The sequence below is a fragment of the Prionailurus viverrinus genome, chromosome A1 (assembly GCF_022837055.1).
Source record: "Prionailurus viverrinus isolate Anna chromosome A1, UM_Priviv_1.0, whole genome shotgun sequence".
In the NCBI taxonomy this organism is placed as follows: domain Eukaryota; kingdom Metazoa; phylum Chordata; class Mammalia; order Carnivora; family Felidae; genus Prionailurus; species Prionailurus viverrinus.
This window is the reverse complement of record NC_062561.1, coordinates 29575710-29594482: the sequence shown is the minus strand read 5'-3', so window position 1 is coordinate 29594482 and position 18773 is coordinate 29575710. Positions and strand designations below refer to the sequence as shown.

General features: G+C 36.5%; 1 protein-coding gene across 7 annotated transcripts in view; it reads right to left on the bottom strand.

Moving 5' to 3' along the window:
* ELF1 (E74 like ETS transcription factor 1) overlaps positions 1-18773 on the bottom strand; it is a 106419-nt gene that overhangs the window by 9738 nt on the left and 77908 nt on the right. For 6 of the 7 annotated variants that reach the window (XM_047868290.1, XM_047868273.1, XM_047868266.1 and 3 more), the window contains 4 exons: positions 9409-9516; positions 7615-7782; positions 2219-2302; positions 1445-1637 (listed from right to left, as the gene is read on the bottom strand). In XM_047868290.1, the coding sequence (XP_047724246.1) occupies positions 1445-1637; positions 2219-2302; positions 7615-7782; positions 9409-9516 (553 nt within the window). The remainder of the gene's footprint in view (positions 1-1444; positions 1638-2218; positions 2303-7614; positions 7783-9408; positions 9517-18773) is intronic. The other variant, XM_047868317.1, reaches the window with a different exon arrangement.

Sequence of the window (18773 nt, the reverse complement as noted above, 5' to 3'; positions counted from 1 at the left end):
ATAAAGTATATGGATTATACAGTGACCTATCTAGTTCACTTTTCTTCATCTCCCCTTCTTCCAACTTGCCGGAATACTCAAATCTACTACAAACCTCAAGAATTTAGGGGCTTTGTGTGGCTCAGTTGGCTAAGTGTCTGACTTTTGGTTTCAGTAAAGGTCATGATCTCATGGTTCACGGGCTGGAGCCCTGCGTTGGGCTCTGTACTGCCTTGTGGAGCCTGCTTGGGATTCCATCTCCATCTCAGAGAGCAGGAATTAGAGCAGGGAAGGAGCACAAGGGAGACAGAGGACCCAAAGTGAGCTCTGTGCTGACAGCAGACAGCCCAAAGTGGGGCTTGAACCCATGAACCCTGAGATCATGACATGACCCAAAGTCTGACACTTAACCAACCGAGACACCCAGGCACCACGATGATTGCTACTTCTGGTAAATCTTTCTCAAATAGATGTGTATCTTGAGAGAGAGACAGCACAGAAAAAACAAACTAATAGTGAGCTTAAGAATAAAATGATACCCTAGTTCAAAATTTCACAGTATCTAACATTATTCTTGAAGCATTTATTCAGGTATATAGATCATATCTGAGATTTACATTTAAAATCTTGGGGCGCCTGGGTGGCTCACTCAGTTAAGCATCTAACTTTGGCTCAGGTCATGATCTCACAGTTTGTGGGTTTAAGCCCCACATCAAGTTCTGTGCTGACACTCAGAGCCTGGAGCCTGCTTCGGATTCTGTGTTTCCCTCTCTCTCTACCCTCCCCCACTTACACTCTGTCTCTCTCTCAAATAAACGTTAAAAAAAAAAATTAAAGAAAATAAATAAAAATGCACCCTCTTATTAAGTACTTGCATTACCACTATTTGTTAACTTTGTGCTGAATTCAAGTTTAATGGCTCCAAACATATGACTCCTGTGGTCAATTTAAATTTCTGTTGATGGTTTGCATTTTTTAGTCCCTTTATAAGGAAACTGTCTGTTATTTGCATGAAAAAAATTTTTTGAAGGAAAACATTTTCCTAGATTGGAGTCAGATTTCAATTTAAATACATACTGATTTTTTTTTTTTTTTTTTTTGAGAGAGAGAGACAGAGAGGGAGGGAGAGAATGAATGCATGCACAAGGGGAGGGGCAGAGAGAGGGAGACAGAGAATCCCAAGCAGGTTCGAGGTTCCGCACTGTCAGCACAGAGCCTGACCTGGGCCTCAAACTCAGGAACTGTGAGATCACGACCTGAGCTGAAACCAGAAGTCAGATGCTTAAGCAACTGAGCCACCCAGGCACCCCTAAATACATACTGATTTCTGTAAGTTGTGTGGTTTTAGTAATTCAATAATAAAATTCACCATTTTTGTAATCCTCTAACTTTTTAGAAGTTACCTACTTTGTAGTATTTAGGAAATAATATTCTTAACACAACGAACTACAAAAGCTTCTTGTACCTGAGAGCTCTTCCCATGGTCTCGTAATTCATGTCAGGTTTGTTTTTGTGCTTTCCCCACAACCTGGATACTGCTTTGGAATCTACCAGTTTAAAAATGCCTTTTTCTCGCTGGGTCCATTTGATATATTTAGGACAAGTAGCTTTGTCCTGGAGCAGTGCCAGTAAAAACTCCCAAAGATAAATTGTGTTTCCTGAAACAAAAGCAATTTCTGTTGAACTGATTACAATTTCATTTGAAAGAGCAAAATTAAACACAACTAAAAGTCTTATGTAAGATGTCTGGACAGAGCAATCTTGGCAATAGATTTGTGATAACTTAGGGAGAAAAAAAAACACTTTGAGAGGAATTTTTTCTTACCTCTTTAAGAACCATTACCTAAGAAAAACAGTGAAAAAGAGTTGTACAAAACATTCAATAGTTGTTCTTTTTATATCAGAGCAAATGGATTGACCTTAATTTTTTTCATATTTGGGCAGCAGTTATGAAAATATGAGAACTTCAAAACAGTATTATAAAGTGTCTATGAACTGAAAGGCTAACCTGGCTGAACTCTCCCAAGAGACTCATTATTAAATGAAAGGACACACAGGTACATAAAAAAATCTCTTGAATGGAAAAGTGCCAACTGTACTTTATAAGCATGTGGCAGCAATAAGATCCATTTCAATAAGTCAAGAGAGCTGGTAGTTTTTCCTTACAAAATGCAGATATTTTAAAGCAATCTAACTATTACTTGACCTATAAGTATTACAAGGAAATTATAGTACTTACCCTTACCATCTTTATTTTTCTTCTTCACAGATATGTTCGGCGTAGTGGCTGGGGAATCTGGTCGTGGAGGTTTTGTTTTTCTCCCTGAAAACAGAACAGCTCTGTGTAAGTATTTGCCCTCAAAAGTGAAAGAGAATGAACAATTTAGCTGTTTATAAATGCTATTTGGTCATTTATCTTAAATTTTAATGCTTTATACATGGATCACACATAATGGTCTCCTAAATGCTATTTACTCAAAAGGAAAATAACTTCAGTGAAATTTTATCATTAGCATAGGTTAGAGCACAAACACTTTATGTATATATCAGCTCATTTATAAAAATAAGGTTAAGTTTAAAACATTATATCTTGTCTTCGAGGGAACAAAACTGACAATGCTTTCTTAAAATTTGGGGGAACATTCTTGACGTTGATAAGACTGGGGCTCAAAAAATAAGCCATACAAGTTTGTCTGTTGGTTACATAAGCTTTTTATGGTAGGAGAAGTTGACTTTTAGCTCTTCTCACATGTGCATACACGTAATTCTCAAATACTAGAAACGTCCCAAAACTTTAGAGATAGAAAAATATGTGAGGCAAAATTTTGGTGAACCACATAGTCTATTTTTATTTTCCTATGTATTTTTAATCATCTTATTTTTCTGTATTTCTTTTAATTCACACAAAACAGTTTTGCACATTATATAAATTATAGTTATGCTTCATTCAATCTCTAAACAAGTCCATTCCAACAGTGTTAAATGTAGTTTGTGCAACCTTAGTCTGGCTCAACCAACTATTCTAAAGCCTTGTTTGTGATCTTCTTTTGCCATTTCTCTAGGAACACAACTTGGTGGCAATGTTGCCTGAGATTTAGGTTGAGATGATCATGCTGTCCGAATAGACTACCGTTCTATACATAAGAAACCAATGAAGATTAAGCATAAATGGACACCTTAGTTAGCATATTTTGTCCCAACATTCTTCAGGCTCTATCTGGTCTAGGTCACAAGGGTAAATTCTGGATTAGTGCAATGTAGAGCAAGAACTTAGAAGAACAGAATTCTAGAGATAAAGTCATTAGGTTAGTTAAGAACACATCCCCAAGCTGAATAGGAAAAATTTCTAAAGGTGCATAAGAGGATCAAAAACAGATCACTTTTGAGGAGTGATCTATACATAAGAAACCAATGAAGATTAAGCATAAATGGACACCTTAGTTAGCATATTTTGTCCCAACATTCTTCAGGCTCTATGTGGTCTAGGTCACAAGGGTAAATTCTGGATTAGTGCAATGTAGAACAAGAACTTAGAAGAACAGAATTCTAGAGATAAAGTCATTAGGTTAGTTAAGAACACATCCCCAAGCTGAATAGGAAACATTTCTAAAGGTGCATAAGAGGATCAAAAACAGATCACTTTTGAGGAGCCTGGGTGGTTCAGTTGGTTAAGCATCCAACTCCCCTGCTCTCACAAAGTCACTCTTCAGGCCCCTCTCAATGCATAAATATAAAACCTAGTCAGCCAGGTATCGTGACTTCCATCACTGCAGGAATCTGCAGAGAACAATTCATGAGGCAGACACCTCTGGGTGACCACGTTAATGATAACAAATACTAGAAGTGAAGATATTAGAAATATTAGTTAGCTCCTATCCCTCCTACCCTCTTATTTTATGCTTTCTATTTACCTACCTTTTCTGATATCATTTTCTTCTTCCCACTGTTTTCATCACTAGTTTCAGTCAAGACAGAGACCGTTAGTAAACCTATCCAATACCCATCCTTTCCACTGGCTTCCTTACTATTCAAGATGGCAATGTGCACAGCTTCATGTGAGTTATACATTAGTTGGGTATAGAATTTTTGGTTGACAGTTATTTCTTCTTAATACTTTGAAGATAGCCAACACTCCCATCCTCTACTGGGAGCTTCTAAGCTGCCAATCTAAAAATCAATCCTCTTCAAGTTTCTCCTCTGGTTAGTTCGTTGTTTCTTCTTCTTCCTCTTCTTCTTTTTTTGGGCGGGGCGAGGGGAGTGCTGTGTTTTGCATTTTTTTCTATAATGTATTTAGATCTGGACTTCTTTTAGTTATGCTACTCAGGATTCACCATGCTGGGATGTCACTTTGGAAAACTCTCAGTCATTACCTTTGAATGCTGCCTCCTCTTGCTCTACATATTCTCTTTTTCTGGACCTTTGATCAAACATGTAGACCTTTTCATTCAATCCTCACATCTCTGACTTCCATGTTTTTTATTCTACATCAGATCTATATTGGAACTCATTAATGCTTTTAAACAGTGACTAATCTGCTGTTTAACCTATATATTATGTGTTCTACTTGGTTCCTTATGACATCAGTCTTCCACTATTAATTAGGATGTTAGTCTTTCACGTTAAAAATAGCTTTACAAAGTATAACAGATATACAATAAATTGCATATGCTTAAAGTCTATAAGTCGGTATCTTCCAACATGTTTTTACCTGTGAAATCATCACTATGTTCAAAACAGTGAGCATATCCTTCCCTCCCAAAAGTACTTTGTACCCCTCTGTAAGCCTTACATCTTACCTCTCCCACTCTGCCCAATCCAAAGGTAACCAACTACTCACATATTTTCTGTCATTATATATTAGTTTGCAGTTTGCACAATTTTATATAAATAGAAACATATATATTAAAAAATCTGGCTTCTTTCCAAATTGGCATATTTATGCTGAGATTCATCCATTTTTGTTGTATGTATCAATAGTATACTCTATTTTATTGCTGAGTGTTACTTCATTGTACAGGTATACCACAAATTTATTTAATCAGCAGTTGATAGACATTTGGGTTGTTTCAAGTTTGGAGCTATTATTGCAAAGAAAATTGCTAAGAACATTCATTCATGCATACGTTTTTCTATAAACGTATGGCTTCATTTATTTTGGGTAAACACTCAGTAGAAGAATGGCTGGGTTACATGTTAAGCATGCATTAAATGTTTTAAGAAATTGCCAAACTGAAAAAAGAAAGACAGAAAGACAGAAAGAAAGGAAGGGAAAAAAGAAAAAGAGGAAACAAAGAGCAAGCCAAACAAACAAAAAAATTCTCTATGCAGTAAGGTGGGGTAATCATAGGGCTCACCCTCATTTGTTTCCTGTTTCTCAGAGATCACTTGCTTTTGTTGACCGATACCCACTTTTTAATAGCACTTTTTCATACATTTTGTCTGTATTTTCAAGTTGTTGAAATAGGAAAGTAAATCCAGATTCTGGAGATTTTTTAATTAAAAATTTTTTCCAGCTTTATTGAGATATAATGACATATAGTTGTGAATCTTTAAGATGTACAATGCAATGTTGTGATACACTTCTATGTTGTAAAATGATTACCACAGTAGGGTCAGTTAATATACCATCACCTCACATAATAATTACTTGGTTGTGGGGGTGTGAACATTTAAGATGTTAGCAACTTCCTCTATTAGCAACTTTTAAATATACAATACATATTGTACTGTTAACCAAAGTCACCACGCTGTACATTAGGTCCCCATACTCATTTTATACCTGGAAGCTTATATCCTTCATTGACATCTCCCCATTTCCTCCTCCTAGCAACCATCGTTTTTCTCTCTGCTTCTAGGAGTTCGGCTATTTCAGATTCCGCATGTGAGAGCACACAATATTTGTCTTTCTCTGACTTACTTCACTTAGCATAATACTCTCAAGGTCCACCTATGTTTTTTAATGTGCAATGAACATGGGAATACAGGTATTGCTTTGATATCTTATTTTCATTTCTTTTGAATATATGTATCCAGGTGTAAGATTGCTAGGTCATATGGTTATTTGTAGTTTTAACATTTTGAGGAACCTCCGTGCTGTTTTCCATAGTGGCTGTACCAATTTACATTCCCACCAACAGTGCACAAGGGTTCCTTTTTCTCCACATCCCTGCCAACACTCATTATCTCTTGCCTTTTTGATGACAGTCACTGTGACAGGTGTGAGGTGACAGCTTATTGTGGTTTTGATTTGCAGTTTTCTGACAATTAGTGATGTTGAGCATCTTTTCACGTACCTGTTGGCCATCTGTATGTCTTGTTTAGTCTATTCAATGTCTATTCAAGGCCCTCTGCCCATTTTTTAATCAGTTTTTTTTTGCTATTGAGTTGTAGGAGTTCTTTATGTGTTTCTGACTGAATATTAACCCCTTATCAGATATATGGCTTGCAAATATTTTCTCCAATTCTGTAGGCTGCCTTTCATTTTTTTGACGGTTTCTTTTGCTGTAAGAAGCTTTTTAGTTTAATGTAGTCCCACTTACAATTTTTTCTTTTGTTGTCCCCAAATCATTGCCAAACCAGGTTCTGTCATTCCATGTTGTCTGGAAGAAGACATTCCACCCGGTATTTTTTTAACAGTCTCATTCTTTGACTTTGTTTTTCATTCTTTTGCCTTAATAATTGCAGTCATATTCACTGAAAGTTTGTATTTGATAATTCGACTGTCTTAAGTTCTTAGAGAAGTAATCCTAGACTCATTCTATGTCTTCTGCTTCTCATTCAGGAATTATCTTCCTTATGTATTCCTTAATACTGCAATGTGAGCTCACCTCAACTTTGTTTTATTTGCTTTATTTGAGGAAATTCTGTGCAGCTCAGGTTAAATGTAGGACTTGCCAGAGCAGTTTTACAAGAGCTTTTGCCTGGTACCCCAAGTTATTACCAGCCTGGGTACACTTTTATGTTAATTATGTTAAGTATGGCTGGGAATGCACAAGTGCCTTGGACATCAAGACTGACATAACGTCTCAGCCCTTCAGTGTCAGTTCATTCTTAGTGTTTCTATTTCCCTCTTCAGTTTTGGCTCTTGGATTTACCCTTACTTTTATGTGAAGTTAAGTTACTGGGTGGTTGGTGATTAACCAAGATATTAAACTCAAAATATTATACAAGCTGGAGTAGAATCAGAAGGCAATAAAATGGAAAGAGTGTCAGACTTTAGTATGCAGATATGGTCCTAAATTCGTGAAAAGTTAAAAACTCCCTTTAAAATTTAAATCTAATTAAAATCTAACATTTTCCTCTTCAATTACTTACCTGTTGATTTCCAATTCATTATTTTTCCCACAGGAATCTTATATTGGAATCTATGCTAGTGATTTTTCTAACTATGTCCTTTGGAAGGAAGCTAACTTCCCTTACACCAACCTCTTTCTGAGTTTGGATAAAAGGGTTTAGATAAAAGGTTGAGGCTTTAATTTTTTATTGAATCTAATATGGAGATATACCTTTTATGTTTTGTACCCTCATTTTTTATTATGTGAGTTTTAATTGGTGTAGAAATATCCTTGAATAAACATTATGTTTAGATTCCACTTCAAGACTTGACTGTTTGCCCTAAACAAATTAACCACCCACCTTTCTTTCTCTTAGGTTGTTCTGGTGACGATGTTCCTGGTGAGTGTGCATAGGTCTCTTGAACCTGCTGAGTTTCCACCACTTCAGGAATCCCATCTAATGTGACGGATACATGGGTGATTGGGGCAACAACAATGTCATCTTCAGATGAACTAAATATATTATTATCTAATGGAAATAAAATAACTAATTATAATCAACTTTGTATTATCAAAATAATTTCATCACATAATTTCCTGTTTCTATGAAGATTAAAGTAGAAATAAAATCATGAAATCTAGTCTCTTTTTATTTCTTCTGTCCTAAATCAGACACCCTAAGTCAGACCAGGCTTGACAGGACTAATTCAATGCCTTCTCTGACTTCTATCACCAGTCAATCTTGTTTCTCTTCTCCATTCTTCTCATTGCTGCTAAAGTTATTCTCTGAAACCCAAGTCTGGTTTGACCATATTATTCATTCTGTAAAACTTTATATGCTGAAAATTAGAAGAAGAATAAAATTGACTTATTTTCCCATAGTTTACAGGGGAAAAAAGATAAGAAAACCCAAACTCCACAGCATGCCATGTGAAGCTTGTACAATTTGGATCAAACCTACTTTTCCAATCTCATCTCCTGCCTACCAAGAAGGCAGCTATACCAAAGCTATACTTCAGCTAAACCAAAGCATTTTTATCCAGACATTTCTCTCGTTTTTACAGGTCTGTGTCTCTGGCTCAACCCATTCTACCTTGAATGCCCTTCCCTATCCCCTGTAGCCACTAAAAGTTTATCTTTTATATCCCAGGTTAGAAAATTCCTTCCATAAAGCCTGTCTCTGATATTTCCAACCAGAGTCCTCTTTCCTTCCAGAACATGCTGCTATCCCTCCCATGGCCTTTATTTTTGGCTTTTACAGTTATTTACATAAATATTTTCAAAATTAATCTGTGAACTGGAGGAAAAAATAGTATCTGTTCATTCGTATATCACATTATTGCCTAATGCATTGTCATGCATACAGAAAATATTCAACATCTTAAACTGATTTAGTAATAATTGACTTAAATTAATAAATTAATGAGTTTGACTACTTTCTTGTCAGAAGAGCTCAAAGGAGAACATGGATTTAGAAATAGATGGATAGGGGCACCTGGGTGGAAGAGTTGGTTAAGTGTCCAACTCTTGATTTAGGTTCAGGTCATGATCTCATGGTTCAAGATCGAGAGAGGAAATCAAGCCCCGTGTCAGGCTCTGAGCTGACAGAGTAGGGTCTGCTTGGGATTCTCTTTTTCCCCTCTCTCTCTGCCCCTCCCCTGCTCACATGTGCACACACACTCTCTCTCTCAAAATAAATAAATAAAATTTTAAAAAACGTTTAAAAGCAGATCAATAATGTGGCAGTGAATTTTCTGCCATGAGGTGTTAGAAAATTTTTCAATGAATTTTTGCCTATTCACTAGTGAATACCTATAGAGATCATTAAATTATAATAGTCTGGGCCATAAATACCCTAATACTTCTACCAATCAGGTTAAGAGAATAAATTCTGCAAAATCTGCTGACGACTAAATACTTTTTTATTCCTGAAGATCTCACTCTCCAATTTTTTTTTTTTTAAAGTCTTGTTTACCTGAATACTTTAGTGAAGGTGTCTCAACTAATACTGTACCCTAAAATGTGCTTGGGACACAAAAAATATAAAAACCTAATCTCTGGTCTCTTGGTATTTACCATCTCTAATAACAAGCAATGGCAAGAACAAGTTTTCAAAGTATATTCACATGAACAAACCAAACACATGAACACTCACTTATTCGTTTTTCATCCAACATAGGGCCAGGAGAATCCATATTGAGGAGCGCCTCAGCAGCCTCAATTGTTTCAATCGTCTCATCCCCATTATGACAGGAGGCTTCAACTACAATACATTTAAAGAAAACACAAGTTAGCTATAAGACATCTATTGCACAAAGATGTCTTGAACCTGGATACATCACTTAATACTTCAGTTTATGTATACACTTTGTATCAACAAATAAAATCTGTACTGAATATGACTCTTAAGTATTTCTCTACTTTTTCTTAAAAAAAAAAAATCACACAAGGCGTGCCTGGTTGGTTCAGTTGGTAGATCATTAGACTCTTGATCTCAGGGTCGTGAGTTCAAGGCCCCATGTTGGGCTCAGAGATTATTTGAAAAAAATAAAAATTAAAAAGCTATAAAATAGAAATAAAAAAAACTATACAAGATATGGGGTTTTTATTACCAAACAAAAACCTTTTGCAAGATGCTGAGAGGTAAAGAATAAGCAAAATAGAGCTCACATTCTGGAGGGAAAGCACTAGTTGTTTCTGTGATAATTCTTATTTCAAGAATAAATAAGATAGGCATGGACTTCAGTAGAAAGGGTCCAGGAATAATAGCCAGAAATCTCAGATGTGCCACTAAACTAGTATGTCACTGGGCAAGTCATTTTGTGCCCACAGATTTCATATTAGAACATGACTGAGTTGGTATTCGTAGGTCCCTTTCAGCTCTACCACTGACTTCAATACTCTTAGTTAACTAACAGGAATGAACATGGGTCTGTTAATCTCCAACTCTTTTCCCATTCTTCTATGACTGAATTGCTACCATCTCTAAAAAGTTTTAGTCATAGTCACATTATTAGGATCTAACCACCCTTTGATAATTAGTATTCTGGCACCATTCTCCTCTAGTGTGTACTGTAGAACACTAATTCCCCGACTGTGGATTTGACCTAGACCAAGTATTTGAATGTTCTTAAAAAGCATTAATATGTAAATGAAAATTTAATCCAGGGACATGCTAGATACTTGACACATCTCTGAATCCCAGAAAGAAGTCCAAAATAGTTTCACAGTGAATTCCTGGATGGCTTTTAGTCACTTAGCTGTAGCATTAGCACCAAGAAAATACATAAAGAGCTATAAATGCCTTCTTTTCATGGATAAATTCAAGATTCTTAAATGTGATATTCATCATCCAACATCTCTTATACCTCCTCCTTGCTATATTCCCCCCTCAATATCTGTGGGAAAAATCACACATCACTTTTAAGTTTGTATGTGTATGTATGTATGTGTGAATATATAATCATGACTTTCAGATTCAGGGTTGGATTGAGAGTATGTAACTTGATTAATAAAAGCCCTTTAATTTTACACAAGATTAAACAGTAAATATTAAACAGTAAATCTAAACACAGTACTTGAAGTAAAAGTTCTTTGTTCTCAAATGAATGAAAGTGATAACTTACACACTGTACTACTCTATTCCTATTCAATTCAGAGAAGAACAAAATCATCTTTTTTATTAATGCTATAAACAGATTTTTAAGAAACTGATACGTCTTTGAAATTTAGCTTAACTTTGCATTAGAATATTATATCACTTATTATCCTAAATATTTCTGAACCAGTTCATTGTATCTTTAGATCAAAGATCTTCAAGAACCTACAAAATTCTTAACTGACTCCAAGTGCCTAATTGGCAATATTGAATGCCTATCTCTCTTGAACAACTGTACTTGGAAATGTGGAAGATGCAATAGTATCAGACATGACCTTTTTCCTGTCTACTGGTAACGGTACTCAGGTACTATCTAAGAAAATAACAAACTGATTAATTTTGTGGTACAGAATAGACTGACTAGAGGCATATACACTTATAGGCAACATATATCCTTGTAAGTTAGGAAAGTTTTCTGAAGAGATGGCCCTAAGCTGAGTCATTTAAGACAGGATTTAAATATTTTGAGGAAAAGAGACAAATTAAAGCAAGAATAAAGTAGAAGCAAGGGCATTAGAATAAGTATTACACATTCAAAGAAAATGAAAGAACTAGTTAATGCCATTATAAAAGAAAATGTGCAACTGCTAAACACTGTTATAACAACAGCAGATTAGTTAACTTCCTTTTATACATTAATTTGATTGACTGCCTTCCCAAGGAGGAATGGGAATGGAAGGGAAAAACTGCTTGAAGAAGCAAAGAGCTGGGACAATTCCTGAAAGATGAATACAAAACAAAGAAGTTCAGGGTCATAAACTAGTCAGCTCCTCTCAATATAGGAAGAAACTCCTAACAAAGAATATTTTGTCTCATAAGATAATGGTTAACACTGGGAGTCCCCACAATCTGCCAAGCCAGAAGAGAAAATATGGAAGATGTATCTGCAGAATTCCAAATTTCAGCTAGTATCCTTAAAACCAAATATCTATAGGTCACATGGAAGTCAAGGAACAAGAAGATAGCCAAAATAAAAAGAGGCAGGATTTTAAAATAGCTTTAAAAAGCTGTTTTCAAAGGCTTTAAATTTCCCAAGTGGTCACATTTCTGAATTACTACAAAAAGGATCCAAGAGAATCTGAATAGATTGTTGGCTAGTTTTTTGGTTTCTTTTTCAACGTTTATTTATTTTTGGGACAGAGAGAGACAGAGCATGAACGGGGGAGGGGCAGAGAGAGAAGGAGACACAGAATCGGAAACAGGCTCCAGGCTCTGAGCCATCAGCCCAGAGCCTGACTCGGGGCTCGAACCCACGGACCGCGAGATCGTGACCTGGCTGAAGTTGGACGCTTAACCGACTGCGCCACCCAGGCGCCCCAAGTTTTTTAATTCTAAAAGTATATGTCCTTTTTACTTTCGTGTCAAGATGCACAAAACTTCATTAGGAGACTAATGATAGATAGAGACTACAGTCTTCATTAGGAAACTATTTCCCCTGATTGTAATGAAAAATAAATCAATTAAATTTTACTGCCATATTCTATAAATAGAAATGCTTAAAAGTCCAATTACTCCGTAGTAGTTAAAATCAGAAAAGATAAATACCTCACAAACTCTAGCAAAGTGATTAAAAGCAGAGCACTGTAACACCTCTTATTAAAAACTTAAGTGTCAGGGCACCTGGGGGACTCAGCAGGTTGAGCGCCTGACTCTCGGTTTTGGCCCCAGGGATGTGGGCCACAGATCAAGCCCAGCATGAGGCTTTGTGCTGAGGTGTGGAGCCTGCTTAGGATTTGCTCTCTCTCTCCCTCTGCCCCTCTCCCATGTGCTCCCCCCAAGTACTGTCATGCATGTGTGAAAAGCTCTCTCTCTAAAAACAAAACAAAACAAAACAAAACAAAACAAAACACCTCAAGCCTTCTGAGGGCACCTGGCTGGCTCAGTCAGTAGAACACATGACTCTTCATGTCAGGGTTGTGAGGTTGAGCCCCATGTTAGGTACACAGATTACTTTAAAAAATAATAATAAATATAAAAACGTAAGCCTCCTATTTAAAATCTTGTAAATTTAAAGCTTAATAAAAAGCATATTATGGGTGCCTGAGTGGTTCAGGCGTCCGACTCTTGATTTCAGTTCAGGTTATGATCTCAACAGTTAGTGAGTTCAAGCCCTCCCTCCCTTTACCCCTCCCCCCCCATTCAGGGCGCTATGCTGACAGCCCAAAGCCTGCTTGGGATTCTCTCCCCCTCTTTCTCCGTGCCTCCCTTGCTTGGTTGCACTCTCTCTCTCTCAAAATAAATAAATTTAAAAGAAAAAAGAAAAGAAAAAGCATATTACTCCCTTTGTCAAGGCTTTGAAATTCTATGAATTGAGGAAAATGAACTACTAAAAGTAAATTTTTAAAAAATCCAGCAAATAAGGCACAAATAACTCCATAATTAATTACCATCTTCCAAATATTTATATAACTAGATATTTAATTACACAAACAAGTATAAAACAAGTTTGCTTGGTAGATGAAAATGATATAATTAGTTTGTATAATAATTTAATTGCCTAGTAAGAAAAAAACAAGAAGAATTTCAAACCCTTTGTTAAGCTTTTTCTAATAAAAAAAATTAAAACATATACAAAATAGAGAAAGTCATATAATGAACCCATGTATCAAGAGCCCAGCTTCAATACTTAATAGCCAATCTTCCTTCACCCATACCCCCCAGCCTAAAACACACACACTGGATTATTTTATTTTATTCTTAAAAATTTTTTAATGTTTATTCATTTCTTGAGAGACAGAGAGCATGAGTGGGGAAGGGGCAGAGAGAGGGTGGGGAACACAGAATCCAAATCAAGCTCCGGGCTCTGAACTGACAGCAGAGTCTGACGCGGGGCTCGAACTCACAAACCGCGAGACCGTGACCTGAGCTGAAGTCAGATGCTTAACTGACTGAGCCACCCAGGCACCCCTATTTTATTGTATTCTTTTAAAGTAGGTAGGGGCGCCTGGGTGGCGCAGTCGGTTAAGCGTCCAACTTCAGCCAGGTCACGATCTCGCGGTCCGTGAGTTCAAGCCCCGCGTCAGATCTGGGCTGATGGCTCAGAGCCTGGAGCCTGTTTCCGATTCTGTGTCTCCCTCTCTCTCTGCCCCTCCCCCGTTCATGCTCTGTCTCTCTCTGTCCCAAAAATAAATAAACGTTGAAAAAAAAAATAAAAAATAAAGTAGGCTCCATGCCCAACGTGGGGCTTGAATTCACAACCCTGAGATTGATAGTTGCATGCTCTACCAACTGAGCCAGCCAGACACCCCTCACACTGGATTATTTTATTTTATTCTTTAATGTTTATTTTTGAGAGAGAGAGTGTGAGCAGGGGAGGGGCAGAGAGAGCAAGGCACAGAGGATCCAAAGCAGGCTCTGTGCTGACAGTAGCAAGCCTGATGTGGGACTCAAACTCATGAACCATGTGTTCATGACCTGAGCTGAAGTCAGATGCTCAACCACTGAGCCACCCAGGCGCCCTTCACATTCGATTATTTTAAAGTGAAGCCCGGCCTATCGTTCAATTGTAAATATGACAGTATATATCTCTAAAAGACAATACCATGATCATACCTTTTAAAAATTGTATTTTATTTTATTTTTTTTTATTTTTTTAATTTTTTTTTTTTAACGTTTATTTATTTTTGAGACAGAGAGAGACACAGCATGAACGCGGGAGGGTCAGAGAGAGGGAGACACAGAATCTGAAACAGGCTCCAGGCTCTGAGCTGTCAGCACAGAGCCCGACGCGGGGCTCGAACTCACGGACCGCGAGATCATGACCTGAGCCGAAGTCGGCCGCTTAACCGACTGAGCCACCCAGGCGCCCCTAAAAATTGTATTTTAAATCAGTTATCCAGTTAATACTGAAATTTCTTTAATGCCTTAGTTTTCTAAAAAAATTTATTCAAATCAGGATCCAAACAAAGCTCATGCATTACATTTGGTGATACGTACCTCCTCCCTTTTTATTTTTCCTTTTTGCCATATATCTTTGAAGAAACAGTTATCTGTCTGTAGTTTCCCAGGTTTATGATTTTGCACACACCCCTGTGGTGCCACTCAGTATGTTCCTCCCTGGCCCATGTATTTCCTGTAAACTGGTAGCTATATCTAGAAGCTTGATTAGATTCTTTTTTTTTTTTTTTTTTTTTTTTTGCAAAACTGATTCTATGTGCCTCCTGAAGCAGTGCTATAAAATCTGGTAGTTTTCATTCAGTACTGTTAAGATTGAGAACCAGGTTCAGGTGTTATCAGCCTGATCTTTCCATTATAAAATTCTCCATCAGCCTTAAATAACTGACTTTAGCAGTTATTGATGATATCTGCCTAAATCCATTGTTTACAAGGGATTCCAAAATGGTGATAATTCTAATCCTACCATTCCTCCAGTATTTGTTAGCTAGAATTCTCTATAAAGAACAACTTTCCTTCATCAACTAGTTATCTTGAACCACAGTTCATACAATAAAGGTAAATTAAATACTTGATATTTTTTACATTATTTACTGATTTTCAGAATAATAAATGGGCTTTCTAGCATCTTTATAGAAGATAGAAGTGGCCATTTAAAGTGGCCATTCAGTTACTTTTTAGCATCATTGAAAATATAAAGGTTTCGGGGCGCCTGGGTGGCGCAGTCGGTTAAGCGTCCGACTTCAGCCAGGTCACAATCTCGCGGTCCGGGAGTTCGAGCCCCGCGTCAGGCTCTGGGCTGATGGCTCAGAGCCTGGAGCCTGTTTCCGATTCTGTGTCTCCCTCTCTCTCTGCCCCTCCCCCGTTCATGCTCTGTCTCTCTCTGTCCCAAAGATAAATAAACGTTGAAAAAAAATTAAAAAAAAAAAGAAAATATAAAGGTTTTAACATATTATATTCTTCAATCCTTTGCAGTTGTAATTTTTTAAAAAGTTTACTTATTTATTTTGAGAGAGGGAAGAAGGAGTGTAGAGGCAGAGAGGGCGTAGAGAAAGAATCCCAAGCAGGCTCTGCACTGTCAGCACAGAGCCTGATGCAGGACTCAAACTCATGAACCGTGAGATCACAACCTGAGCCAAAACCAAGAGTTGAATGCTTAGTCAACTGAGACACCCATGTGCCCCTGCAGCTGTAATTCTTTTTTTTTTTAATTTTTTAAATGCTTATTTTGGGGGGAGGGGGGGTGCGGGTAAGGTCAGAGAAAGGGAGACAGCGAATCCGAAGCAGGCTCCAGGCTCTGAGCTGTCAGCACAGAGCCTGACGCAAGGCTTGAACTCACGAACTGTGAGACAGTGACCTGAGAAGTCAGACCCTTAACTGAGTGAGCCACCCCTTAATTCTTAATCAACCTCTAAACGTCCCATCTTCAGCCACTGGGAACTAAAGCTGGGGCCTGGGTCTTTCAGACAAGACCCAAGTAATAGTTTTGTGCCTTCTGGGAAAAGATATATTACAGGCTATTCTTGTACATTTCCCATCCCAAACCCAGAACCAGTAGTTTCTTCTGGCTATCCTGGTATTGTTAGTGAAAAATTTACTCAGAGACCATAATTTATTCACTAATTTGAGGAACTTAAAACATATACATTTTGAAGGGTTTAAAATTATTCTGAAGAATTTTAAACATTCGAACATAAACAGAATAATACAACGAACTTCTGTGTCTTCATCACCCAGCTTTAACAATTATCGACTCATGGCCAATCTTGTTTTATCTATATCTCCATGCTCTCCTCTTCCTTATTATTTTGATGTAAATTCTAAACATCCTAAAATTCCGGTAGTAAATATTTTATAATATCTAAAAGATAAGGGTTCTGTTTTGAAAACGTAAAAATACCATTATCAAACACTTTTTAAAAATCTGTATTTCCTTAATATCAAATAGCATACAAATGTCCAACTGTCTGAAATATCATATATGGCGGATGGTGGGAGGAGGGTTGATAGTTGTTGTTTGAATCAGGATTCAAATAAGGTCCTCACAGTGCAACTGACTGATAAGTTTCTGAAGTTTCTTTTCATTACTATGTCACCTTCCATCTCTCTTTTTTCCTTGCAATTAAACCAAGAAATTTGTCCTGCAGCGTTTCCCCGTCTAGATTTTGCTAATTCTACTCCTATTGTATAGTTTAACATGTTTTTTCTACATTTGCTTTAAACTGGTAATCAGTTCCGAAGGCTCAATCAAACTCTGGTTAAATTTGGGGGGCAGGGAAGGCTATTTTTTATATGTGATAATTAGCTGGAATACCACAATAAAGAGAAACTTCTCATTTAATAATCTAGTTACTCAGTATATAGTTGAAACAGGGAAAGGAGAATAAATGTGTGATTCTTAACAGTTTTCAAAACAGCTTTTAGCATCACCTATTGGTGACCATTTTTTTGTGTGTGTAGCATTATGAGATCATGGATTTAAACATATTAGATATGTTTCAACTACTGGTTATTGTCCTTATTAATACTCAAGTTGTCCTATGTTTGGCTAAAAAATATTTGTCTTTGTTTTTTTAGAGAAGAAAATCGATCCTGAGTTCACACTAATATTTTCAATTCAAATGTAGCATTATAGAATTTAGTTTTGGAATTATGTATTTATACTGTGTGTTTACATAGAATTTATAGGATTATAGAATTTTTATTTAACTTTGCAATTTAACATTTGTATATCTTATTTACTCTCTAAATCTTGGCTTCTTATGACATTAACTTCATTATTTATTTGATTTGACCCTAACATCTCTCGCACACACACACTCACACACGCTTTTAAATAACAATAAAAATATTATGAAAACAATTTAAGATTCCTAAGCAGCTTTATTTTTATTTTTGCTTTTTAGGCTACATCTCATTAGGAAATGCACGACCTTAAAAATCACATCTCAATAGCTTAATGAGGTTCATCTGTTTTAGTGTGCTTCAATTTTCAGATACTGCTAATTTTTCCTCTTTTGGATTTAGTGTTGTTTTATAATTATGTGAACATTTACATGGTTCCAAAGTAAAAATGACAAAACAAAGTATGTTTAAAGAATCTATCTTTCATCCCTGTCCCTTCCTTTTCCCTGAAAGAAACCATTCCTATTGGTTTTGTGACTTTTTTTTTTTTTAAGTTTTATTTATTTATTTTGTGAGAGGGCGTACAAGTAGGGAGGATGCAGAGAGAGAAGGGAACAGAGGATCTGAAGCAGGCTCTGTGATGACAACAGAAAGCCCAATGTGGGGTTTGAACTCACGGACCACGAGATCACAACCTGAGCTGAAATCAGATGCTTAACCAACAGAGCCACCCAGGCGCCCCAGGGGGTTATCAATTTTTTAAATATAAGCAAAGACACATACCATTTATATTCTTTGTTCTCCCTTAAATAAAAAGTAGTATACTATTTATGCTACCTGACCATTGCTTTTTTAACTTACTATACAGTAGAAATCATCCCACCGTTACAAATAGAAATCACATCACCTTTTGTATTTCAAAAATGTGAGTCAAGCTAAATATGTTTAGTATCAATGTTAATTTAATAAACTTTGTTTATTCCATTCAGCTTCAGTGCTTAGATTGAGAAAAGCAAAATAAACGGGTACGTCCTACATGAAACAGGACAGAAAACCAAAAAAGTGCATCCAGCTTTTAAAAATATTTTTAAAATGTTAGCCCTTCATTAAATGGATAACAAACATTTCTTCTGGCAATAATAAAACCCGCTAAGCTATTAATGCACGCATTTTAAACCTTCTTCATAACAGATTAGCTGTGATCTAGCAACTAGCTAAAATCTATACCAAAGACAGAAGGCATGGATACTATGATAATTTAGGGAATAATTTATTAAATACATTTGAACTTACTAGAAATTACTAAAAATTGTTTGACCTCGTAAAAACAGAAAAGAATCCAT